At 34.7% G+C, this 27086-nt stretch overlaps 1 protein-coding gene across 1 annotated transcript in view; it reads left to right on the forward strand.

Annotated features, from left to right (window-relative positions):
* The window catches only part of ZBTB41 (zinc finger and BTB domain containing 41), a gene marked incomplete at its 3' end in the record, with an annotated part of 45361 nt that extends 19654 nt beyond the window's left edge, over positions 1-25707 (forward strand). Inside the window, exons 7-11 of the mRNA XM_080823796.1 lie at positions 3282-3377; positions 4764-4870; positions 6534-6639; positions 12308-12396; positions 25052-25707. Of these exons, the coding sequence (XP_080679922.1) occupies positions 3282-3377; positions 4764-4870; positions 6534-6639; positions 12308-12396; positions 25052-25707 (1054 nt within the window). The remainder of the gene's footprint in view (positions 1-3281; positions 3378-4763; positions 4871-6533; positions 6640-12307; positions 12397-25051) is intronic.
* Between the last annotated feature and the right edge of the window lie 1379 nt (positions 25708-27086).

A 27086-nucleotide genomic window follows, 5' to 3' on the forward strand; every position in this document is an offset into this window, starting at 1 on the left:
TAACCCATGAGCCACCCAGGCACCCTCCGACTTTGAAGATTCTTAAAGAAGCTTATTTCCGGCTAGAATTCTGTTCTTAGTCTAACTGACAATCAGGTCTGAGGATTATTAAGACATTTTTCGTGACATCAAAAAGTTGGCCTTTGATGTGCTCTTTCTCATGAAGCAACTGAAGGGTATGCTTCACCAGAATGAGAACATAAACTGATGAAGAGGAAGACAAGGGCTACAGGAGATAGAAATTCTAATCCTGGAAAGAGGCAAAGGGAATTCATAGGAGGATGGTGCATAAAGTTTCCAAGTTGTCAGATGTGCAACATGTGTAACAATGGGTAGTCAGTCCACACTAGTAGTAGTAATGCCATGGGACAGATTGAGGTTATCATTGCTAAGATCCCTGCTGGCATGTTTCCTCTTTTACATAGGGGACAAAATGCGAGAGTAGGTCTGATCCCAAAATTTATTTCTTATTTTCTGTGGTAAGAACATTTGACATGAGGTCTACCCTCTTAACAAATGTATAAGTGTACAATACAGTATTGTTATTAAGTTATAATATAGTATTGTTACTAATACAGTTTTATTATGTTATGGCACAATGTTGTACAGCAGGCCTCTAGAATTTATCCATCTTGCGCAACTGAAAATACCCAATGAATAGCAATTCCCCATTTCCTTCTCCCTGATTCAAATTGTTATCTATACTCTGCCACTGTATAGTACGTGCATGCTAGAGAGGTTCCTACTATTGTATTTATCCCTTGCTACTTGATTTAACCATACTTGTTTCATTTCACAGAAATGTTCTTTTTCGATCTGTCTCTAAGATTTAGAGGTAGTTCATAGTAAGCTTAGAAGCAAAATATATACAGCAGCCTATTTACGTTGGCTATATTTCTATCAGACTTGTAGTACCTGATCCACTCTAGATTGAATCAGATGCTCTAATTGTGCTGTACCCTCTTTTCCAGTATTCATTTTTTACTTTACCTGCTGACATGTTGGAAAGGGCTCTTGCCAATGCTCAGGCAAGCTACAGCCAGGCTTTGATACGGAGACCCTGTTCATACTATTCCTGTAGGCTCTTTAGCTAATAGTAGCAATATTGTTAGATTCATGCTTGCTACTGTTTTTCAAAAATACATAGTATATATATACTGCTAGGTAGTAAAACAAAGGAGAAGGGAATGGTTAACATAAATGGTTATCTCAGAGAAATCAAGGAGGAACATGTAGAGGCATTCTAAGGTGTAACAATGTTCTAGGTCTCATCCTGCATTGAAGTGTAATAATAGAATTATACATTTTATACATTTTATAGCCTTCATTATATAAAAGTTCCATAATTTTAAAACATTAGAAGTGCCACGATCTTAAAATATCAAATTGATGTGATGGTAAAATAGGAAAATCAGTATGCTATATTTACATGAAAACTTAGAGATGGATATAGTTCATTTTATGCATTATACATTCTTTTTTCTTAAAAGTCTTTCTGTAAAAACAAAAAGCAAACCAAAAACTAAAACAATCTATCTTTTCACTTTTAATTACCTAATAGGTAGGGGTCTGGAATAGTTCTAGGGATAATTTCTACGAAGCAGAATATACCTGCACATGCACCTGTCAAGTGTTGATGGGCCTCGTAGAAGAGCACCATCTACTGGCATAGATCTGCCTTCATTACAGGTTCAGCCTTAATACTCACTAGATGTGGGATTAAAATAAATACGAAGTAGTAGAAACAGTAAAAAGCCTGCAAAAGTCAGACACATTGCCTTTTAATGTCTTTCCTCCTAAAATAACTTTGCTGTCCTTACTCAGCACTTTACATATGTAGGAAATTTCTGAGTGTTAGAACTATAGGAAATGCTAGCTGTGTGTTTGGAGCAGCAATGGTTGTACAATACCCTGTTCAGAAGTAACAGAAGTAAAACCAATGCATCACCAAAGTAGTAATTAGTAAAAGCTTATTGTGCATTTATAAAAAGAGAGTTTGCAAACCAGGAACACTCAAACCAAAACACAGAGTGAGACTCAGGTATGTTGTTATATGCAGCTTATACAATGAGAAAGCAGTGACTGATTATTCTTTACAGTGGTTGGTTGTGACATTAGGATTTTCTTAAGTGATAGGGAATTGGTTAATGGTTACCTCACATCAGCCTTGGGAAAGAGTTTAGGTTTGTGTATGGTTTTCAGAGGCACGAACAAATGACCCAGCGCAAGTTATCCTTGCAAAAAAGCTAAGTTAGGCTTTGTTTGTGGACTAAACTGGTTTTGTCTGCTTGGGGAATTTTCAAGGCTAATCTCTGTTTTTTATTTTAACAAGTCTATCCCAGGTTAGTAGGCTGGAGGATTTAGGAATGACAGTAATTGTATTTTTTATATGGTTTTCCTTTGGCACATTGGCATCTGGAAGTTACAAGGACCTGTAAAGCTTTCTTTGCCCTAAAACATTCTTTTCACAGATAACTGAGCACATATTTGAAGGGAATTCAAATAATCAAATAATTCAAATAATTCAAACTGGATTGTTTATTTATTATTAAATTCTCTCTGCTAAAATTCATATCAGCTTTACCTAATGCAGTAGTACAATTGAGCATTTTTTTAATTGTACTTTTTTTTCAATGATTTTATTCATTTATTTGACAGAGAGATCACAAGTAGGCAGAGAGGCAGGCAGAGAGAGAGGGGGAAGCAGGCTCCCCGCAGAGCAGGGAGCCTGATGTGGGGCTCCATCCCAGGACCCTGGGATCATGACCTGAGCCAAAGACAGAGGCTTAACCCACTGAGCCACCTAGGCGCCCCTTTTATTGTACTTCTTGATAGCTGCTTAAGTTGATGGCAAAGGAAGCCAAAGTTAATTTTGTGTATGTGTATGTGTTTTTAAAGAAGAGAGACAAAACAGGCATGATTATGCACTGGTGAGACCAACCCAATAAAAAGTGAAAATACTGTAGGAGAAAGGGAAAATTGTTATAAGATCTTTTAGCTTGAATACCTTTCTAGCTTTCTGAAAATCATGCCTGAGAGAGAGAGAATGCAAGCAGGGGTAGGGGCAGAGAAAGAGGGGGAGAGAGAGAATCTTAAGGAAGCTCCACACTCAGCGTGGAGCCCTATGCAGGCTTAATCTCACAACCCTGAGATCATGACCTGAGCTGAAATCAGGAATCTGATGCTTAACTGACTGAGCTACCCAGGCACCCCTGAAAACCTGTTTAATGTAAATATTGACAATAGAAGTCTTTAGATAAATGTATATTTTTTTAACACAGGACTACTTTGAAAGAACATTTGAGAATCCACAGTGGAGAAAAACCTCATCTTTGTAGTATCTGTGGGCAAAGTTTCCGTCATGGAAGTTCATACAGGTAAGTCAAGCCACTTTCCCCCTGTATTAGGTAAGATAAATTATTTTAATTCCATTTTATCATTGCATTAGTTGTTTGTTGAATTAAAACATTTCTTAGCACTTACAATAAAGTTATGCAAAAAAACTTTACTTACAGACTTTCCCCCCACATTATAACTTTTAATAGTCTTTATTCTATAGTGCAAAGTATTAAATATTTCATCACCAGGTTTGCTAAATGCTTTACTGTCAAAGTAACTGTCATTTAAATGTTTATTGCATTACTTTTCTTTGAATCAAAGCTTATTAAAACTCTGATATTCTAACTTTAGTGTATTTCATTACTCTTGATCATCTGAAAATATTTCAGTATGAAATATGGCAAAATTAAAAACTCTAGGACTCTAAATGTTGGAAAGTCTTCTGTGTATTAGTTGTAACCTGTGTAACTGTTTTTATAGCTGAATACCTGACCACATTTCCAGTTTATGAAAAGTTGGCTTTTTCCTGAATAAATAATAAGTGACTACCTTCTGTGAAACATGTGTACATTTTACATGTTTACTAATGCTCTTGGGGCTTTTAATCTTAAGGCTTTAATGTTTCCACTTTCACTTATTATTTACCTCTTTCACCTCTTTTTAAAAAAAATTTAAACTGAATGTCACCTTTTTAGATGTAGTTCAGTCATTTACTGGCTTTTGTTATGGAATCAATATCTGTTTTGGCAACTTGAATGGGAAAGCTATTCATTTCACTGGGATATATATAGGTGGAGGATTATGGTGCTAAAAATAATTCAAGTTAATTGAATTTTAATAATTTAAACCTTTTATAATCTGTCTTTGGGTGACTATAAAATGAACTACACTTTGGTTAGTGTGAAAAAAGTAACAAAATGTAATAGTCAGAAAGTTGATTACTTATAAAATTTACTAAATTTTCATGTGTTGATTTGTAAGTGGTATCAGTTGTACAGAGAAGGGTTAATTCTTAATTATTTGCTATATCACGAGTGTAAGTCACTTACCCCATTTGTCTGATTCTGATTCCTCCTGGCTCATTCCTACTTTTGCTGTCTCTGAAACTCCACCAGTCAGATAGATAGCGACCCTAGACATTTAGTATGTTCAGTGAAGTAGATTTAGGATCTAGGTCAGGAAGGAAGGTCTTGGAGACATAGTGTATGTGCAAATGTTGAGGTGTTTCGTTTTTTGAAAGAGATGAGTAGGAACCCTGGAGTTAGGTAGTAAGAGAGTGGGGAAAGATGAAAGTCATAGAAGTGGAGCAAATAATGTATGAAGGTAGGTGAGTAAACAACCCAGTTTCCCTTACTTAGAGTTAATCAAGACTTTTACTTTGGTGTCACCAGTTTTTATGGTCTTCAACTTTTTTTTCTTTATAGACTTCACTTACGAGTACATCACGATGATAAAAGATACGAATGTGATGAATGTGGGAAAACGTTTATTCGTCATGACCATCTTACAAAGCACAAAAAAATACATTCAGGTACTTTGTAATGATATTTACAAAATCCTTTGAAAAAGCACCTACTAGAGGACATACTACATCCTGTTTATGTTGGCTATAATTTTAACAATTTGGCATTGATAATGCTGATTCTGAAAACTCTTTTTTAAATATCTGAAAGGAACATAATTTTGTGACATGTTTTTGTTCGCTGTAATTTTAATCATTTGGTTACCTGTTATGACTACAGACTATATTTTGATGTTTGTTTTAATCAAATTCTCAAAATTTGCATTTTACATATTATGTGGATGTCTGCAATAATTGGTATTGACATTTCTCTAAAGAGAGATGCCAATATAACATTTCTAATTTTGATTGGATTTGAAAAATGTTAGCAAAACGTAGCAAAACGTGTTTGAAGAGAAATGATTATAATTGGGTTTTAAAGTTTATGTAATAGGAATTTTTAAAACCCTATTTTTGGAAAAGAGTACCTTAATAATCCTGATCAATTTCAGATCTTTATACCATATTTATAATTTTTATATTCTTGGGCTTTCTTTCAATATTTTCCTCTTGAATTGATGTTCAGGAAGTGCTTAGAGAGTCAGCTATATGAGCACAATAATGGGAAGGAGCCGTCTATGAGCACAGTAGAACAGGTGATTATTATTATTATAAACATAAGCTAAATATAAAGTATGCAAATTATTTTTATTATTTATTATTTATTATTTTAATTATTTTCTTAAATGATCTCAGGTTGCAGGATGCAGTTGTTATCAATACTTTTAAGAGATGCTAACAGTCTGGTGACATTTTCACTGAAATTATACATTTTCATTTTCAGGAGGAGAATTCTAAATTCCTAATTCTAGAGATCACATGCTTTAATTGCATACTGGATTAAGTTGAGACAGTGGTTTTTAAAGGCAAGCCTTTGTAACTGAATATAAGATAGAGATGAGAAATGGGACTCATCTAGAATTTGACTTCATATTTGTATTTTGGCTCATTACAAATAAATGTGTGAAATCCCCACAGATGAAGAGCATTTTAAAAATAAAGTACAAAGAGGGGCGCCAGAGTGGCTCAGTTCGTTAAGGGTCTACGTTCAGCTCAGGTCGTGATCCCAGGGTACTGGGATTGAGCCCCTCGTCGGTCTCTCTGTTCAGTGGGGAGTCTGCTTCTCTCTCTCCTCCTACTCTTCCATCCTGCTTGTGCTCTCTTGCTCACTGTCTCTCTCAAATAAATAAATGAAATCCTTAAAAAAAAGTACAGCAAAGATCTGAAAATGTTCAGGTCCTTTTTATCAACAGTAAAACAGCCTCTTTTTAATTTGCTATATTTTCATTTGAAGTGTTTGACATCTAGATCTACTCTACTCCCAGAAAGTTACTGAGGTTTGAAGTGATTTCATTTATTTTGCTGTGTTATGTTGAAAGGTAAGATTTGAAATCTACAGCAAAAATCCAAGTGGTTTCTTCTCCAAGTGAGGGAAAAGGGCTCACATCCATGAAAAAAAGCATAGATTCACTGAAGAAAGATATTCGATTAAGGAATATAAAGCAAATAGCCCAGAATAAAGGGTGGCTTTACTTTTCTGGTATATTTCCCACTATGTTATCTTACTGTTTGATAATATTTCTGGGGGTAAAAGTGAAGTGCATATTATAATCAAAATATTTGGGTCTTTAAGGTGAGAAGGCTCATCAGTGTGAAGAATGTGGAAAATGTTTTGGGCGTAGGGATCATCTCACTGTTCATTACAAAAGTGTACACCTGGGAGAGAAGGTGTGGCAAAAGTAAGTGAAAAAGCAGTTTGATTACTACATTGAATAAGTGTAGGTCAGAGGAAAGCTCTAACTTGTCTCATAGTTTATTTTGTTTAGCTGGAGATAAGTTAACTAGCTCTGTTTTTCTGGCTTCTGTTCCTTCTCTGCTGACCTAAAGGAACTGAATGAAACATTTTTGTTTTACTTGTTTTCATTTGACTTAAGGCTAAAGTTGGTAGATGTTGAAGTTAATGATTAATATAAAATCTTGAAATTCTTTGGGCATTTCATTTATCTTTGGTTGCTGTGGCTCTTACTTAAAAATATAAGTGTGCTGCCTCTATATTATACTTAATAACAGCAGTTATTGGGACACTTTCTAGTCAGAATTTAATTTCTTTTTAACCACACTGAGCATTTAAAATGGTATTTTATTTGAAGGAGGCATGTGCTGTCCTAAACACCAACTTTTTTTGTAATTCCAGTATACTTAACATACAATATTATATTAGTTTCAGATATACAATATAGTGATTCAACAATTCTATACATTATTCAGTGATCATCATGATAAATGTACTTCTAAATCCTCAGCCTGTTTCACCTATTCCCCCTGCCCATCTCTGATAACTATCAGTTTATTCTCTAAAAGTCTGTTTTTTTGGTCTCTCTTTTTATTTTGAACACCAGCTTTTTAATAAAGTTTAGTTGAAGTTTAACTGAGATGAGTTGTTGAGTGTAAAATGTTCAGAGAATCCATGTTCTTGGACTAGATGTTGGAACAAACGCTAAGTAATAGACATGGTCCAGGGTGCTAAGAAGCTTAGGTTAATATAGTGAGCATGATCAATGAAATATACATAGTATCTTTAAATGTAGTGTGTGATAGACCATTTTGAAGAAGAGTAGGAAGTGCTGATTTGTATCTGTTTTTTATATTTCCATATACTGGTTTATATTTTCTTTCACTGATTTTGTTTAGCGATTTACTCATTGAATCAGTGTATTCATTGTAGTCTTGAATTCTTGTATTCATGAGATAATAGGAATCCTAGTAAGTGCTAGGATAGAAAGATACATATGATGCTGTATCGAAAAGGAAATAAGGGGGCACCTGGGTGGCTCAGTCAGTTAAGCATCCAACTCTTGATTTTGGCTCAGGTCGTGATCTTGGGGTCATGGGATCAAGCCCAACGTCAGGTCCCTTGCTCAGTGCAGTCTGCTTGTTCCTCTTCCTCTGTTTCTTCTGTGGATCGGGTGCACTCTCTCTCAAATAAATAAATACATAAAATCTTTTTTTTCTTTTAAAGGAACTAAGAAATTCCACATATTGTATGAATGGGTGGAAAATAGACTGAACTGCAGAGTCACTTGCTCCTGAGATTCCATAACTTTTTCTCAACCCCTTTATACTTTTAAAAATTGTTCAGTATCTCAGGAGCTCTTATTATATAAATTACAATATAAAAATTACATTATTTAAGTTATGTAAATGTATTAGAAATTCAGTTGAGAAAAAATTAAGTACTTATTAATTCACTTAAAAATAGTAATATGCCCATCACATACTCACATAAAAAGCAATTTGTGACGAATAGCTACTTTAGAAAACAAATTAAAAAATATTAAAAGAGTGGCATGTTTTATACTTTTGTAAATCTAATGGCTTAATAGAAGACAGTTGGATTACCGTATTTACTGCCATGCATTATTTTATTTGAAGTAAATGAAAATCCAGCCTCTCTCTATACATAGTTGGTAAAAGGTGGAGTATTACGATAGCAGTCTTAGATAATTGTGGCTAACAGTCTTTGCTACTACACCAAAACTGTTTAAGTGCTAGTTTCTTCAAGGTAGTTGCAAGGTGCAGTCTGAAATAAGAGTAATGAAATTGCATACTCTGTTACAGTCTCTTGGTCTTTTATTTGAATGAATTTTTTTACCTATGCATAAATTGTAATATGCATTTATCATTTGGAAAATATGGCTTCAATATGTTATGCCAGTTGTCTAAATGTTAGCACATTTCCCAGTAGCAGATCAACAAATCACGTTTGTTAATGTTGCCTCCAGTCTCTCAGAAAGGTGTATTGGGAAGCTGTCACTGTGACAAGGGCAGCCGCAAGTTCTCCAAAATCTTTATACTAGCTCGAAAGCTCAAACTTTATCATTGATGACAATATTGAAGTAACAGGTTTACTTCTTTTAATTTTCAAGAAAATGTCTGCCAAATACTCAAGTCTGTAACCATGGCTTGTCTTTTATTCTTTCAAGCAAAATGGTATTTCATAAAGAAAGTGGTTCCTTCAGCCCATCCCTCAGACTCATGTACTTCAGTGTGCAGAAGTGCTTGTGTCCTTGCGCCTTCATGACTGAGAACAGGACAGAGGCCACAGTCTGAAAGGCTGAAACTTAGTAAAATTAGTAATTTAACTCCTTACCACATTTTTCTTTTCTTTTTGTGAGTGCCTGGCAGTGAGGAGCACAGTGATCATTAGTACATTTTGGTTCCACTGCCTTATTTAGAGCTCAGATACCAGCACCTTTACCTGCCATGTTTTTTGTATATGTCATTAGTGTAAATGCCAACACAATGAGAAAGGCATATAATGTTACAGTATTATTTTGAAAATAACTTTGATCTTGGAAACCTTATGAAAGAATTTTGGGATTCCCTCACTGCTACAGGAGCCTGTGGGCCTATCTACTGGCCTAGATAATTTTGGAACCAGAACCAGTGGGTTCCACTTTCTACAAGGGCTGGCTAATGGTGGATCGAGAATATGAAGCCTTGCATATCATTTTATGGAACCAATACTTAATCCTATGTGATACAAAACCATTGAAGATTTTAAACAAGAGGGTGACATAGTTGGATTTCTTTTGGGGTAGATCACTCTTATTGGTGTAGGGAGGCTGGATTTGTGGTGGATAAATTGAGGGAAATAAATCAACCAGTTAGAAAGCTGTTAGAATTTTGGGAAAAGATAGTGAGGGCCTAACTAGGGAGTAGCATTAGTAATAAATAGTAGAAGGTACTTATTTGAAAAATACTTAATTTTTTGAGAGAATGGGAGTAGTCATAGATAATTCCTGTTCTCAAGCAATTCCTCTTTTCAAATGGATGGTTGATAAATGAGCCACTGAGACAGAGAATACAGAAGATGGACTAAGTTTACAGAGGGAGATGAATTGTTTGGTATGTATTGACTTTGAGATGCTTAATAGAAACTCAAACATAAAATGTTATAGGTAGATCTAAGTCTGAATCTCAGGAGTGAAGTCTGACCTGTGGATAAAGATTTATACATGAATACATAAAAGCCCATTATCCAGGAAAAGAATGTGGAGTGATGAAGGTTAGCACCCCTCCTCCTACCCATTATTTTCTACGTTTCTTCTTCCCTTTTAAACATTTAAAAATGGTGTCTCTATTTCAGTATCCATATCTACTTCTCCACTTTCCATTCACTTTAACAAGCTCTTGCGATGTGATCTCTGACTTTACTATATACCTTTTAAATTGCTGTCAGCATAATAAGTTCCTTATTTCCAACTCAATAGACTTTTTCTTTTAAAGATTTTATTTATTTATTTGTTTGACAGAGAGATCACAAGTAGGCAGAGAGGCAGGCAGAGAGAGAGAGAGGAGGAAGCAGGCTCCCTGCCAAGCAGAGATCCCAATGCGGGACTCGATCCCAGGAACCTGAGATCATGACCCGAGCTGAAGGCAGAGGTTTAACCCACTGAGCCACCCAGGAGCCCTCAATAGACATTTTTTAAAAAATAATTTTATTTATTTGAGAAAGAGGGAGAGAATACAGGTAGGGGGGAGGGCACAGGGAGAAGGAGAAGCAGGCTCCCCTTGAGCAGGGAGCCCGATGCAGGGCTCGATCCCAGGACCCAGAGATCATGACTTGAGCCGAAGGCAGACACTTCACCGAGCCACCCATTTTTAAGTCCTTTTCACAATGGGCATCTCAGCTTCATTTGGCACTTTTTATCACTCCTATCCTGAAAATCTATACTCCAGCATCCATATGAGAAAGAAGAGGTACATGCATAGGGCCTGACCCATTGATGTCTTTGTAGATTTTATCTTTATCCTGTGTTCACTGTGAGGCACTTAAAGTGTTTTGAGCTCATGTATGTTTAAAACTTCACTCTGTTCATAGTATAGACCAAGATTTCTTAGTCACAGCAATATAGACATTTGGGGCCAGATAATTCTCTGTTGGGGAGCTGGCCTGTGCACTGTAGGAGGTTTATTTATTGGTATTCCTGACTTCTGTCCACCAGATGGCAGTAGCACCTACCTAACCCCAGTTGTGAAAACCAAAAATGTCTTCAGGCATTGCTAAATGTCCCATGCAGGGCAAAATTGCCCCTAGTTGAGTACCCGTGTCTTTCTATGTGTGCCCCTGTTTGTATCTCTATTTGTACTTACTGTGGATATGAACAGAGTAAGACAAAACAAGTATACTAGTTACAGGTCTCTTGCTAAGTTTATCAGTGACACTCCCAAGTCACTAAATCTAGATTATCTTTTTAAATGTTTCATCGAGTAGAAGTAAGTTTCTGGAAGACAGGGCCTTGCATGGAGTTTTTGTAGCCGCTTTGTAAATGTTGAGTTGAATGGCTTAAAAAGTACCAGTGGCATTTGAAACCTTAGGCGTACTGTTGCTGTTGAATATTGGTAACGATATGCTATTCCAGTAAGACTCAGTAGATAGGTTAAAAGCAAACTGTCTTACAGAACATTGTAGTAACCTGTGTTTGAGTTAGTTTGGCATGTGCTCATCAGATATGAGTTACTTCCAAGGTGAGATGATAGGTTTCCTAATAAACACCACTTAAATGCTAATCATTTTACAATGTCTTAATCCTCACAATGAAATTGGAATCTAGGATTGTTTAAATCACAAACACATATTCTTAGGTACTGCACTTTACTGCCTGATAAGGTAGATTTGAGTACCTTATAGCTCCTTATGTCTATTCATCTGTGATAAAAATAAAGGTCTGGTATTGTGTTCTTTTAAAATTTAAGTATAAAATTTAAGTTCAAGTCTGTAATATTTATTATTTGTGTTATTAAGAGAACCAATTGGAGCAATGTCACCTTTTTGATGGAGGCACATTTTGAGTTGCTGCAGTTTCTCTTCATTCAGCCCCAGCATCTATTTTTTAAATATAACTAAGGTGTACTCTACATACAGAGAAATTCCTTGTTTGTAGTGTATAGTTCTGCAGGTTTTGACAGATGCATGTAGTCATATAACCATTACCACAGTCAAGATACAGAATAGTCCATCACCCCTAAATTTCCACCAGACCTCTTTGTTCAACTCCTTTTTTCTTCCGTGAACCTATAATTGGTCTGTTTCTGTCCCTATAATTTTTCCTTTGATATTTTTAATAGCAAATAATAGTAATACAAGAGTCCAGTAATTTAAATCTTAAAATTAAGTGGTTTAAGGTCTAAGGCCTCTTTTTATAGATTTGCTTATTGAATGTAACTAACTGGAGGAAGAAGAGCCAGAGGTAAGGTTGGTACTTTAAAAGTATTTCTACATTCCTTTGGAGTCCCGTGCTGTATTAATGTGAGAATTATATGTAAACTTTCTAAGTGTTATAACCTATTTTCATTATGTTATTAAAGTTATATTGAAAACTCAACCCTTTTTATGTTTCTTAGATACAAAGCAACCTTTCATCAATGTGATGTTTGTAAGAAAATTTTTAAAGGCAAATCAAGTCTGGAAATGCATTTTCGGACGCATTCAGGTAAAAGTTAATGGGTACTTTATTTATACCTTTGTGTAATTATTCAGGAGTAAAATATGGACTTTTAAACTTGGTTGTTCTAGGTTAAATTTTTTGTCTTTTCCCCATATGATTTTTACTTACTTTATTAAAATTGAGGTCATGGATGAGTGATATTCTGCCCTTCAGTTCTCTATAAGCTTCAATATTTTTTAATATTATTTTGTAAAATGTGGGCAAATTTTTCTCCATGGGGAATTTACTCACCTTTTAGCTCTAATTTTCCTCTTTTCTGGATGTTTATGTTTGTGCTGTATCTGTGTAACTCTCTGAAGACATTCCTTTTTTTTTCCTCTTTTGAAAGAATAAATCAGGATTTGATTGTCTTACCAGGTTACTCTTTTTTTAAAAATTATTTTTATTAACATATAATGTATTATTTGCCCCTGGGGTACAGGTCTGTGAATCGTCAGGCTTAACACACTTCACAGCACTCACCGTAGCACATACCTTCCCCAATGTCCATAACCCAACCACCCTTTCCACCCCTGACCCCCCAGCAATCCTCAGTCTGTTTTGTGAGATTAGGAGTCTCTTATAGTTTGTCTCCCTCCTGATCCCATCTTGTTTCATTTTTTTCTTCTCTTTTTTCTTCTCTACCCCCCAAGCCCCCCACTCTGTCTCTCAATTCCTCATTATCAGTGAGATCATATGATAATCGTCTTTCTCGGATCGACTTATTTCGCTCAGCATAATACCCTCTAGTTCCATCCACGTCGTTGCAAGTGGCAAGATTTCATTTCTTTTGATGGCTGCATAGTATTCCATTGTATATATATACCACATCTTCTTTATCCATTCATCTGTTGATAGATATCTAGGTTCTTTCCATAGTTTGGCTGTTGTGGACATTGCTACTATAAACATTCGGGTGCATGTGCCCCTTCGAATCACTACATTTGTATCTTTAGGGTAAATACCCAGTCGTGTGATTGCTAGGTCATGGGGTAGCTCTATTTTCAACTTTCTGAGGACCCTCCATGCTGTTTTCCAGAGTGGCCACACCAGCTTGCATTCCCACCAACAGTGTAGGAGGGTTCCCCTCTCTCCACATCCTCTCCAACATCTGTCATTTCCTGACTTGTTAATTTTAGCCATTCTGACTGGAGTGAGGTAGTGTCTCAGTGTGGTTTTGATTTGTATTTCCCTTACCAGGTTACTCTTATATACTTTCCTTTTCACATAGTGAGTTGTGATTTGTAGGTAGTTTATCGGAGAATGATTTGTTTCAGCTGCTTTCCAGAAGATACCATTTTCTAAACCCTTCTTTGTTCCCCCTTGGTAATGCTACCATATTTTGAAATATACACTGTGTTGGATTCTTTCTTAGCTGTTGTCATAGTCCTTGTTTGACTTCCCATAGAAATTAAGAATTCTTAAACCTTCCCTTTCTTTATTTAATTTTGTTTTTCCTTCCTTTTTTTTTTCCTTTCTTTCTTTAAAAAAAAAATTATTTGTGCATTTATGGCTGTTTTGTTTTATATGTATTTGGACTTTGTCAAGCTGCTGTTCTAGAGGAGAAAAATAATTGATTTCATAAATACCAGAATGGAAAATAACTGGATTTGGACAATTTCATTTATTACTTGTACAGTGCTGCTGTTAAAAATAAAATACATCCCCCCCAAGGAAAATGTCATAATTTGGGGGTATATAAATAGGAATATAAAATGAGGAAGCCATATTAATGCTATCTTCCATATTATTTATGAATAATAAGCTTTATAAACTTATGTTTGAAAGAGATGAACTTACAGGAAGTTAATTCAAGGCCATTAATGATTTAAGAATTGTAAAACTGCAGGAATTATTTAAGAGGAGAAACTTAATAAGGGCTAGCTTCATAACTACATTAAGTTTTTGAAAACATTGATTTATAGTAATTAGTCAGTGACCAGTGACAGTGTGGAATTTCCATCTCTGAATGTCTCAATTGGAATTAGGGACAAGTCACTCTGCCCATTGAGAACTACAGAAATGAACTCAGTTACAGAATAAGATAAAGTTTATGGCAGTTAAGAAATGAGAGGGAGAAATCACCTAAAGCAGAGGTCAGTGAACTTTTTTGGTAAAGAGCTAGATAATAAATGTTTAAGACTGTGGGGCACCTGGGTGGCTCAGTGGGTTAAAGCCTCTGCCTTCAGCTCAGGTCATGATCTCAGGGTCCTGGGATGGAGCCCTTCATCGAGCTCTCTGCTCAGCAGGGAGTCTGCTTCCCGCCCCCCCACCTGCCTCTCTGCCTACTTGTGATCTGTTTGTCAAATAAATAAATAAAATCTTTTTAAAAAATTAAAAAAATTTAAAAAATGTTTAAGACTTTGTGGCCCAGACAGTCTCTATCACTGAACTGTGCTTCTGTAGCATGAAAGCAACTGTAGACAATGTGTAATCAAATAAGCATGACTGTATTCGAATAAAACTTCATTTACAGAAACAGGCAAGAGGCTGTATTCGGCTTTCAGGGTATAGTTTGCCAACTCTTAATCTTAATTTAATCATCAGGCTACCCAGACAGTGTAGCCCTTCCAAAAACTGGTTGCCATATTCCCAAGTCCATTCCTGAGATTTCTGGGTCCAGAAACTCACTTTTATATCTGTACACTGAGAGTTATAAATACTCTTAGGAGTCTTCATAATAACCACTGGAAATAGATTCACGAGAATGTCAGCTTATTATTACTCATTTTCTAGAGAATGAATAATGTACTAGCCAAGGTATCCTTTTTCTCTAATCAAGGAGGCAGAGTTGCTAAATTTATTAACTAGAAAAAATTGCTAAATACAGTTATAGAGTAAAATTAGATAGTAATTTTATGGAATAGTTTATCAAGGAAATGGTGAAGGATACTGAATCATCTTTAGTTTTGTAAAACTAAACTTAGTACCTCTCTTGTGACCAGAATAATTTTGCTCCCCAGATTCCTTTTGCCCAGCCAGGATACCCTTAGTGCATTATCTGTACTGCTTTTTTCAAGAAACAGATTCAGGTTTTTTTGGAATCCCCTTAACTAGATTCCATATAAACCTTTTCTTTTCTCTTAATGTATTCTTTCTCTAGGCAAGCTGTAACTAATGGATTGGTTTCAGTTTTGGCCAGGTCAGTGTACTTAATTGGTTCAGATGAGTAGATATGATCAGTGCCTAACCCAGGACTTGCAAATAGTAGGTGCTTAATAGTATTTGTTGAATGAATGAATTTATCATATTTACCTATGACTAACAGCTAATCTATATGATGTTTTCAAACCGCACAATTAGGGAAATAAGTTGGAATACAGATGGCTTACTCTCATCTGTTACATGTTTTGCTTGTTGTAATTCTCAGAATAGTGATTAGATCTGTTCTCAGCAGTAGTCTTGCTGAAATGTATTGCATTTATTTAAAACAGGCATTAAAGCTGATAAATTTAGGGCCTGACTTTAGACTTGGTAGAATTTTTTAAGCTGCATGTAAAGTACCCAAATCTTAATGAACAGTTCAATGAATTTTTATAAATGAATATATGTACGTAAACACCACTTAGATTAATATAAAGTATTAATATATTACTAGTACCAGAATTGCAGAAGTATCCTCTCTGGTCCCTCCCAGTTAATAACCTCCTTGCAAAATAATCTTTATTATGACTTCTGTCACCACTAATTAATTAGTTTTACCTGTTTAAACTTCATATAAATGGAATCATACAGTATGTACTCTTTTTTTTTTTTTTCCATCTGGTTTACTTCACTCAGTATGATGTCTGTGATATTCATCCATGGAAATGGGTTTATTTCTTTTAATTTTCATAGTAATATACCACAGTTTATTTATCCATTGTACTTTGATGGACACTTGGTTTGTAATTACCTGGATCTATTATGAATAAAGCTGCTCTGAAAATTCTTGTTCATGATTTTTCGTTATACATACGCATTTATTTCTTTTGTGTATATGCCTGGCCAGGATTGTTGGCTGATAAGATACTTTAGTAGACATGACTAAACAGTTTTCTAAGGTAATTATGCCAGTTTGCATTTTTACCAGTAAGTATATGGTTTATGAGAATTCCGATTGCTCCATATTTTCACCAACACTTGATACTGCCTTTTTTCTAAGCTATTCTGATGGATATGTAACACTGCCTCAAAGTGGCTTTAATTTGCATCTCTGTGAAAGTAATGGTACTGAGCACCTTCCCATATACTCATTTGAATATCCTCTTTCTTGGAATACCTGATTCATTCTTCTGTTGATTTTCTTAAACCGAATTGTCTGTCTTTTTCTAATTGATCTCTGGGAGTTACATCTATATTCTGGATGAGTCCATTGTTGGATGTCTAAATTACAGATTCATTCTACTCTGTGGCTTCCCTCTTCACTCTAGTAATGGTATCTTTCAGTGAATGAAGTTTTTGAATTTTATAGAAGTCATGTATCAGGTTTTTTTTTCTAGTTAGTTTTTTACTGTATCCTCTTTAAGAAATTTTTGCCTATTCCAAGGTTGTTAATATATTTTCCTGTTACCTTCTAGAAGATCTGTTTTAACTTACATATTTAGATTATGAGCCTTCTGTAATTTACTTTTGTGTTCATTATTAGGTAAAGATCAAATTTCCTTTTTTACATTTTTCTTTTTGCATGTAGCTCTCTAGTTACCCTAGCAGCATTTATTGGGAAAGACCATCCTTTCCTTACTGCATTTCATTGTCATATTTGTTTTAAATTAAGTGATGATATATGTATGGTTTCTTTTTGGGCTTTGCTCAGTTCTTTTATATTGTTTATATATCCTTGCACCATTGCTATATATGTAAATTACTATGACTTGATATCTGGTACTGTAAATTATCCAACTTTGTTCTTTTTTGGTGTCTTTATTATTCTTGTTCCTTTATGTTTTTAGACAAATTTTGAAATATCTTATTAATTTCCAAACACAAACACCTGCTGCAATTTTATTAGAATGTCCTTGAATATTATATTCAATATTATATTATAATATTACATTATAATTATACTATAATATAGATCATACAATATGTAGTAATTATATAATTATATATAATCATATAAATACATAAACAAGTTATATATAAAATATATAATTATATATCTTATAATATATAATTTTACAATATATTGTTATATATTATACATTTAATATATACTAATTATATAATATAACATTATATCAATATTATATTCAATTTTCAATTATATAGTCAATTCTTCCTTAATTGATTATCTTTATAATACTGAATCATCCAATCCATGAACAGTCTCTATATTAACTTAAGTTCTTTTAAATGTTTTTCAAAGATGTTATGGTTTTGGGGAGTACCTGGTTCATTTGGTGGAGCATGTGACTCTTGATCTCAGGGTCATGAGTTCAAGTTTGCCCTTGGACATGGAGCCTACTTAAAAAAAAAGTTACAGCTTTTTAGTGCAGATACCTCACACATTTTCATTAGATTTTTACCTAGATATTTAGTGTTTTTATACAAAATTGTAAACTGTGCTTTTTTTTTTTAAAGATTTTATTTATTTATTTGACACAGAGAGAGAGATCACAAGTAGGCAGAGAGGCAGGCAGAGAGAGGGGGAGAAGCAAGCTCCCTGCTGAGCAGAGAGCCCGATGTGGGGCTCAATCCCAGGACCCTGAGATCATGACCTGAGCCGAAGGCAGAGGCTTAACCCTCTGAGCCACCCAGGCGCCCCGTGTAAACTGTGTTTTTATTTGTATTTGTTTCTGATGTATAAAAATGCAGTTGAGTTTGTATATTGACTTTCTAGCCAATGACTTTCCTATAAGTTCTCTTATAGTTTAGCTCTTTTTTGGATTTTTTAGGAAACAAACTGGCCGTCTGTGAATAGTGACAATTTAATTTATCCCTTTCTAAATCCTTTTCTCTCCCTCTTGGCCTTACTGCTTTGGTTGACATCACTAGTGGTATGTGATTAGAAATACTGAGTAGTGGACGTCCTTGTCTTATTCTGAATCTCCAGAGAAAAGCTTTCAGTATTTCATAATTAAGTAAGATGTGTTCTGGGGCTCTTGTGTGGCTCAGTCAGTTAAGCACCTGCCTTCGGCTCAGGTCATAATCCTAGGTCCTGGGATTGAGCCCTCCCGCCATCCAGGCTCTTTGCTCAGTGGGGAGTTTGCTTGTCCCTCTGCCCTTCTCCCCTGCTCATGCTCTTTCTTCTCTCAAATAAATAAAATCTTAAAAAAGTATGATGTTTTCTATATACTGTTTATCAAATAAATTACCATCCATTCCTAATTTATTTAGAGTGTTATGAATAGGTGTTGAATTTTATCTGATTTTTTTTCTGCATTTATTGAGGTGATCATATATTTTTCCCTTATTAATAAGATAAATGACATTGATTTTTTAATATGAGATCTTGCATTCCTGAAATAAACACAGATTGGTCTTTTTTCTTTCTTTTTTTTTGGCCTATGTTGATTAGACATACTCCTTTTTTCCCCTCTTGTAATGTCCCTGACAGGTTTTGTTACTGTGACTCTGCTGGCCTCAAAAATTATTTGGGAAATAATACATCTTTTTAAATGAAATGGAGAAGTTTATATAAAGTTGGCATTATTTCCTTATTAATATTTGGAGGAATTCACTGATAAATCCCTCTGAATTTATTTTCTTTGGTGAAAGACTTAAGTGAAATATTATTTAATATAGAGCTGTCAGATTTTTTATTTTTAAAGGACTCTATGCAATCCGTTCAGAATTAAAGTTATCATATTATGTATCTTTTTAATGACTGTAGGAATTTGTTGATTTTTCCCTTCTTTATGCATTTTTTAAAAAATTTCATTTCTGCTTTTTCTTTTCTTCTTTTAATTTTGTTTGGGTTTAATTCTGTTTTTCCCTAGCTTTTTATATCCACGCCTAACTTACTGAATTTTAGCATTTCTTTTTATTTTTTCTTGTATGTATTTTAAAGTTGTAAGTTGCCCTCTAAACACTGCTTTAGTGAGATTCCACCCTTTGTTTTATGGTTCCTGTTTTCATCATAGTTCAGTTACAATATTTCCTAATGTCTATTCTGACTTATTCTCTTATTAATGGCTTATTTTGAATTGTATTGCTTAATTCCTAAATATTTGGGGGGTTTCCTAAGTATTTTTATGTTACTGATGTCAGTGGTATATTTTTTCTGTCTTTACTTTTAGTAGTTCTGTGGACCTCTATTTAAGATGTGTGTCTTTGGAGCATCATTTTATTATCCATTATAATCTCTTTTAATTGGGATGTGTTTAGTCATTAAAATTTTACATGATATTTATTTGGGTTTAAATCTGTCATCATGCTATTAGTCCCACCTGTTCCTTGATGCTTTCTCTCTCTTGTCCTTACTTCCCTATAATCATGAAAAATTTTTATTACATATTTTCCCTTCAGTTAGCTTGTCAGTTGAATGTTCTTGCATTGTTCTTTAGTAGTCACCCTAAAGATTGCTATCTTGTTAGATAGCACCCTAAAGAGTCTATCGTGTTAGTTCTTTACCAGTTCCTAGACAATGCAAAGACCTTACAATACCTTTATCTCTGACCTTTTATGCAGAATGTATTTTAATTGTACATATACTTTAAAACACAAAGACATTATTTTTTGGTTTGTTTTAAATAACCCATATTACTTATTTTTAACCATATATTTTGCCCTTTACTGTTTACTACTTCCTGCATTTGCATTCTTCCACCTGGGATTTTTCCCTTTTGCATGAAGAACTCCTTTGATGAGTATCTGCAGGATAGGCACCAACTTCTCTTAGGTTTTGATTAGCTGAAAATGTTTTTATTTTTTTTTTATGGAGAATATTTTTCCTGACTATAGAATTTACATTAGAATTTAATTTTCTTTCAACATTATAAATATGTCATTTTTTCCCTTATTGAACTTATTTTGTTTTTGTTGAAAAGTATACTGGTGTTATTGTTGCTCATTTAAAGGAAATGTCTCTTTTTAATCGGTTGCTCTTTAAGATTTTTCTAGCTTTGGTTTTTAGTCGTTTTATTATAGTGTGCTCAGGTGTACTTTTTGGCTTTAGGGTTGTTGTTTTTTTGTTTTTTGTTTTTTTTAAATATTGTGAGGTTTGTAGAACTTACTGCATCTGTGGCTTGAGAAGTCTTTCTGTTGTTTAATAAGATTCTCAGCCATTTTTTCTTTCAAATATTGCCTTTCCTCTGTAGTCTCTCCTTTTTCTGGGATTCCAATTTATGTATGTTAGATATTTTACTTTGTCTTTTATAACTATCTCTCATGCTCTTTCTGGGTTTTTTTGTTTTGTTTACAGAGAGAGAAAGAACCTATGTGCTGGTTGGGAGGGGCAGAGGGAGATGGAAAGAGAGAATCTCAGGCAGGCTCCACGCCCAGCCCTGAGCCCAGCACAGGGCTTGATCTCACAACTCTGAGATCATGACTTGAGTTGAAATCAAGAATCAGATGCTTAACCAACTGAGTCACCCAGGCACATTTCTGTATTTTCTATCCTATTTTTATATGGGCTTCCATATGGATAGTTCCTACTGATCCATTTTTCAATATACTGATTATTCTTCTCTAGTGTCTAATTTGCTACCACATCCATCTACTGAATTGCTCAGTTTTTTTTTTAACCTGTTCCAGGATTTCCTGTTTTCCCATAGATTCCAATTCTTGAACATGTTACTCATATTCATTTTAATAATCTAGTCTTAATGTAGTTTTTCTTCACCTTTAGGTATATGTTATCTTTTTTTTTCCTCCCTCTTTTGGCATTTGGTCATTTGGTTCTGTTCTTGATATGCCTGACAGCTTTGAATTGAACTTTAGATTTTGTGAATGAAAAATTATAGAAGCTCTTGAAGTTGTATTTTTTCCCAGATATATTTAATTTTCTCACAAGCAGATAGACTGAGATGGCATTGATCTCTTCTGGTCTGTTTCTACTCTACTTTTCTTCTAGTTCATCATCATTTTGGGGTCTCAACTGAAGTATGATGTTTATACCAAGAGTCTCCCCACTTTGATGAGACTTAAACTCTAATCTTTGTCTCCCTAGTACCCTTGGGATTGCTGCAGTATCTGTTCAAACATTCAGTATCCCAGCCTCTGGTTTTTAGCTATCTGATCCAGCAAATGGTCATCTTGGGAGTTGGAAAATACAGGTATTTTGTTCATTTCTTTGTTCTTTTTTCCAGGCTCTTGACCCCTTAAATCCTTGGTAGTTCCAAACTCCAGCTTTTACCTTCCAGCTGCCACTTGCCTTCTGTTTCCCCATATATTAAATCCGAAAGTGCACTGAGGAAAGAAGACATCTCTGTATCTTCTTGTGTCTCCAGAATCTTGGCTTCTTACGTCCTGGGTGCCTTGTTTGTACTTCAGTCCCTTTAAAGAGTAGATTGAGTTTTTAAAAATCTTGTGTCTTTTCCCCTTCAGCAAGAGACATAGTGTGACATGAATTACTCCATTAAGTCTGAATGGAAGTTCTAAGTTATATTTTCATATACTAATTTTTTAAAAAATTTATTCATTTGATAGGGAGAGATCACAAGTAGGCAGAGAGGCAGGGAGAGAGGGGGAAGCAGGCTCCCTGCTGAGCAGAGAGCCCAGTGCGGGGCTCCATCCCAGGACCCTGAGATCATGACCTGAGCCGAAGGCAGAGGCTTAACCCACTGGGCCACTCAGGTGCCCCTCATATACTAATTTTTAATATCTAAATATAACTGATCCACTGGAAGACTGTTTTTAGTTCTAAAGATTTTTATTTATTTAGAGCATGAGTGGGGAAGGGGCAAAGGGTGAGAGGAAGAGAGCATCTCAAGCAGACTCTGTGTTGAGCACGGAGCCTGATGTGGGGCCTGATCTCATGACTGAGATGATGACCTAAGCCGAAATCAAGAATGCTTAACCGACTGAGTTACCCAGGTGCCCCAACAGTTTTTAATTCTAAAAACTCATAAGTTACTGTGGTTTTAGCTGAGAAATAGATTAGATTTCTTTGAGCGTTGTTTTATCTACTTCTACTCTTAAAAAATAAACTTCTTTCTATATATCTTGTAAGAGACCTTTCCTTTGTTTCCTTAGGTTTATGATTTATGATCTTGAGATGCATCCAACTTGAATTAATTATTGTCGAATAGGTAATTTTGCTACAGAAAGACTTGCTGTAGAAAGTATGTTTCTTTGATATGTATTCCTCTTTTCATTAAGTTCATAATTGTTGACCCTTTTCACTATGTTTCTTTAAGCACTCTAGATTTGCTTTTTATATATGATAATATCAACATTTCCTTTGTGGATCTTTATTTTTTTACAAACCTAAATTGATATTTGTTTAAAATGATCGTAGAAACTTCTCAAAGAACTTCTCAATATGCCTGTTTGGGTCCCAGTTTTCTTAAAAGTATTTGTGGGACACTGGAACTGATTGTGACTTTGTTAAGTCCTTTATAAAAGCTTTTTAAGGAATGTGCTTAAGAGACTATCATGGCTAGTGCTGTGCCAAAGGAGAACACTTAAAACCAATACTTATATCTTTAAAAATAAATTCTATGCTTGGTGGTGGTGTTAATAATGCTGTGCTAGGGTTTTTATTTTTAAAAAAAGTCAAAAGCTCCTGGTGTGACTGGTTTTGATGCCAGGAATTACAGAAAGAACTTTATAGTTCTTCTTGCATTTTGTAAGTATAATTTTGTTTTTCAGAACACTCTTTTATAACCTTTTTCATATTGTCCCTGATTCTGGGTATTTCAGGCGAGATCTTGTGTTGGAAGCAGTGTTTTCTATACATGGTTGCAAATAGTATCTCTTCAGGAATTTTAACCCTTTATATAATGTGTTACTTCAGGTCTTATTTCTTCTTTAGTGACATCAGTAATGATATCAGTCCAGAAATGAGTAGGAATCTAATAGTACCAGAAACTAGCATCCCAGTCTGTATAAATTTTCTTCATGGGATTTGAAAGTTCTAATGGTCTACAAAGTAACAATTAAGCAATAATATTTAACAAATTAATTGTTTGATATTAGTGGCTCAACTTGAAGATGCAGTTCTCTTAATTTTCTTAGAATTGGCCTTGTTTTGATGGAAGGATGAAGAAAATGGTGCTATCAATAAACCCATCTAACAATATAAAATCTTTTCATTTAGCTTTAAAAATACGTGCCTTTATGTCTGTTGTACAGTTGTATGTCTGGATTTATTTGTTTTGTATTGCTGCTGTAACAAACTACTACAACCTTAGTGGCTTAAACAATACAATGTATATGATCTTATAGATCTTTGGGTGAGAAATCTGACACAGGCTAAAATCTGTATTTGGGTAGGGCTGCATTTCTTTCTGGCAGCTCTAGGGAAGAATTGGGTTCCTTCTCAATTGTCTTATTGGTAGAACTGATTCTTTGAGCTGTTGGACCAAGACCCAAGTTCTAGTTTTATTACTTACTGTAAGCTGAGAGTTTTTCCTAGCTTCTGAAGGCCACCACATTTCTTGGTTCCTGGCCCCCTTTTCCCTTTTCAAAGCCAGCAATGCAGGGGTTGAATTCTTATTGCATCTCTCTGACCCATTCTTCATCTGTTCGCCACTTTTGAAGACTTGTATGTTTAAACTGGACCTACCTGGATAATCCAGTTAATCTTCCTGTTTCAAGATCTTTATTCTTAATCAGATCTGCACAGTCCCTATTGCCATGGAAAATCACATATTTATAGCTCCCTAGAATGTGTATGTCTTTGAGAGGCTGTTATTCTGCCTACCACTTGGCTAACCTAGAATTTATAATGTTTCATATTAAAAAAACAAACAAACCCAGAACTACAATGTGGAAACCTGACTCAGGGAGAAGTGAAAACCAGTCCAGCTTCCTTGTTCTTTACCCTGATTAACTCCCCTTCTGTTGACCTCAGGCTAGACATAAATATCACTACTTCATAGTATAATTCTAAGAACCTGGTTAATCGGAGTTGCTGTTTTACTTTCTAGCCTTCTTGTGTGGGAGAAAATCAGATGTTTTGGTTTTACAACTGGTAAAACAACTGGTTTTTTAGGGGTTGTAGTAGGAATAAAAGAAAGCAATAGTAATAGTCTGAGTCCATTAAGTACTTATGCCAGGTACAGATCTAAGCACTACTCATTTTCTTATTCAGTCCATTTACCAACTCTGAGGTAGGTACAATCATTATTCCATATTACTGGCAAAGAAACAATGCTTAGAAACTATTTTGCGGGGCGCATGGGTGGCTCAGTGGGTTAAAGCCTCTGCCTTCGGCTCAGGTCATGATCCCAGGGTCCTGGGATGGAGCCCTGCAATGGGCTCTCTGCTCAGTGGGGAGCCTGCTTCCTCCTCTCTCTGCCTGCCTCTCTGCCTACTTGTGATCTCTGTCTGTTAAATAAAAAAAATCTTTTAAAAAAAAAACTATCTTGCTCCAGGTTTGGCTGGTAAGTGGTACAGATAGAATTCAAGCCTGGATCTTTTTAATGTTTGAACCTGTTTTCTTTATTGTGATAACATATAATATCACTGCTTTTATTAAGTTCTTATGAGTATTCATGTGGATAATTTATTACTTTAAATCATTGTCTTACCAAGCGAGTGCATTTTACACTTAATTTCATTTTTGTTCATACAGGTGAAAAACCATACAAGTGTCAAATTTGCAATCAATCTTTCAGAATTAAGAAAACTTTAACAAAACATTTGGTTATTCATTCTGATGCCCGGCCTTTCAACTGTCAGCACTGTAATGCAACATTTAAGCGGAAAGACAAGCTGAAATACCACATTGACCATGTTCATGGCATAAAATCTCCTGACGATCCTCTCAATACTTCTGAGGAAAAACTTGTATCTTTGCCAGTAGAATACTCATCTGATGATAAAATCTTTCAAACAGAAACAAAACAATATATGGACCAGCCCAAAGTTTATCAGTCAGAAGCCAAGACTATGTTACAGAATGTGTCTGCTGAAGTGTGTGTTCCAGTAACACTGGTTCCAGTTCAGATGCCTGACACTCAGAGTGATCTGGTGCGTCATACAACCACACTCCCGCCATCTTCTCATGAGATCTTATCGCCACAGCCACAAGCAACTGATTATCCCCGAGCAGCTGATTTAGCTTTTCTGGAAAAGTATACTCTCACTCCTCAACCTGCAAATATAGTTCATCCAGTACGACCTGAACAAATGCTAGATCCTAGAGAACAGTCTTATCTTGGAACATTGCTAGGCCTTGATAATGCTACTGCTGTACAAAGTATTTCTAATAATGAGCATCATTCATGAGTAAATCTAAACATTCCACAGACTTTTTTGATGGTTTTGTGCTAATGGTAGCCTAGACTGATGGCTTTTAAATTAGTAAGGCTGCTATTTTTCATTTTCTCTAGATTCTCCAGTCCTCAGAACCATTTCAAATCAAGAAAAATATATGTATCTGTTTACTGAACCTAATATTGGGACACATTTTGAGGTATAATATTTGAAATGAACATTTTTATGATTTTTAAAGATAACTTAGTGCTAATTTTTAATGGTTTCTCAAACTTTTCAAAATTATTAGCTGTTGACTTTGTGGTTTTGTTTTTGGGTTTGTTCTTAATTATCCATGGAAATTTTCATTCTTTAGTTTCAGTCCGTTTTTCTCCCTTGACCGTCTTCTAAACAAGATTAAGGACTGACCATATAGCCTTTAAGAAAGAATATAAGAGTACACTGATAATTGCAACTCTTCCTTATTAAGATTCATTATTATTTCTTTCGCATTTTAAAAAACTGAAATTAGGAATTTAAATTTATAGGGAACTCTTGGCTATTTCTGTGGTGGTTTTTTTTTTTTAATGTGGCCTTAATTTCAGGTTATTATTAATCCTTTGGTCTTTTCACAAACTCAAAGCGAGGAAGCTAACTTAATGTAAGATTAGTTTGTTAAATGAAACCTAGAACTGAAATAATTATCCAAATAATTGATTTTTGCCTATGCTTCAATTATTATGAATAAGAAATGCAAATTTTTAATGTATAGGCATTAAATTATACAAGTTGAAAATGTATTAAAGGCAAATTATGACAGTTTTAACTAGATAGCTTTAAAGGTAAGTTCATCTTTTAAGTTTTATCATTTAAGAAACATCAGCAATACATCATAGCATGTATCTTCATCTCACTAAAGGAGGGGCAATTATAACTAATCAATGAAATTTAATTAACAAGCTCCTTTTGGTCTCATTTACTTTGGCTAATAAAATTGTGGGAAATAGAACCTAGATATTTCATATATAATCGTAAGGGAAGGTGCCAAAGTATAAAATTCATGTCTAACTAAACTTAATGTTTACTTTAATTAAAGGGAACCACTACTTGTATACAGATTTACATGTAATCTAGACTTTAATTTCGCTTTTCACATAAGCCCAATATCTATAATTATCCTTGATTTTTTATTTTTGTAGGAGATAAAAGTTGAGGACTTGGTGAAAAGAAATAGCAGTTAGAGCAAAAACCACACTGATAAAAATTAATCGAGGAAAAAAGTCAGTTAAAATTATAAAATACCTTTAAAGATGTGCACTTTCCATATTTTCAAGTCAATTTAAACTTAAACTAGGATAATATTTCCTAGTAGAGCTGCTTGAAGGATTAGAATAGGCAGGGTTGATTTATTA

The sequence above is a fragment of the Martes martes genome (genome assembly GCF_963455335.1).
Source record: "Martes martes genome assembly, chromosome: 15".
Taxonomy (NCBI): domain Eukaryota; kingdom Metazoa; phylum Chordata; class Mammalia; order Carnivora; family Mustelidae; genus Martes; species Martes martes.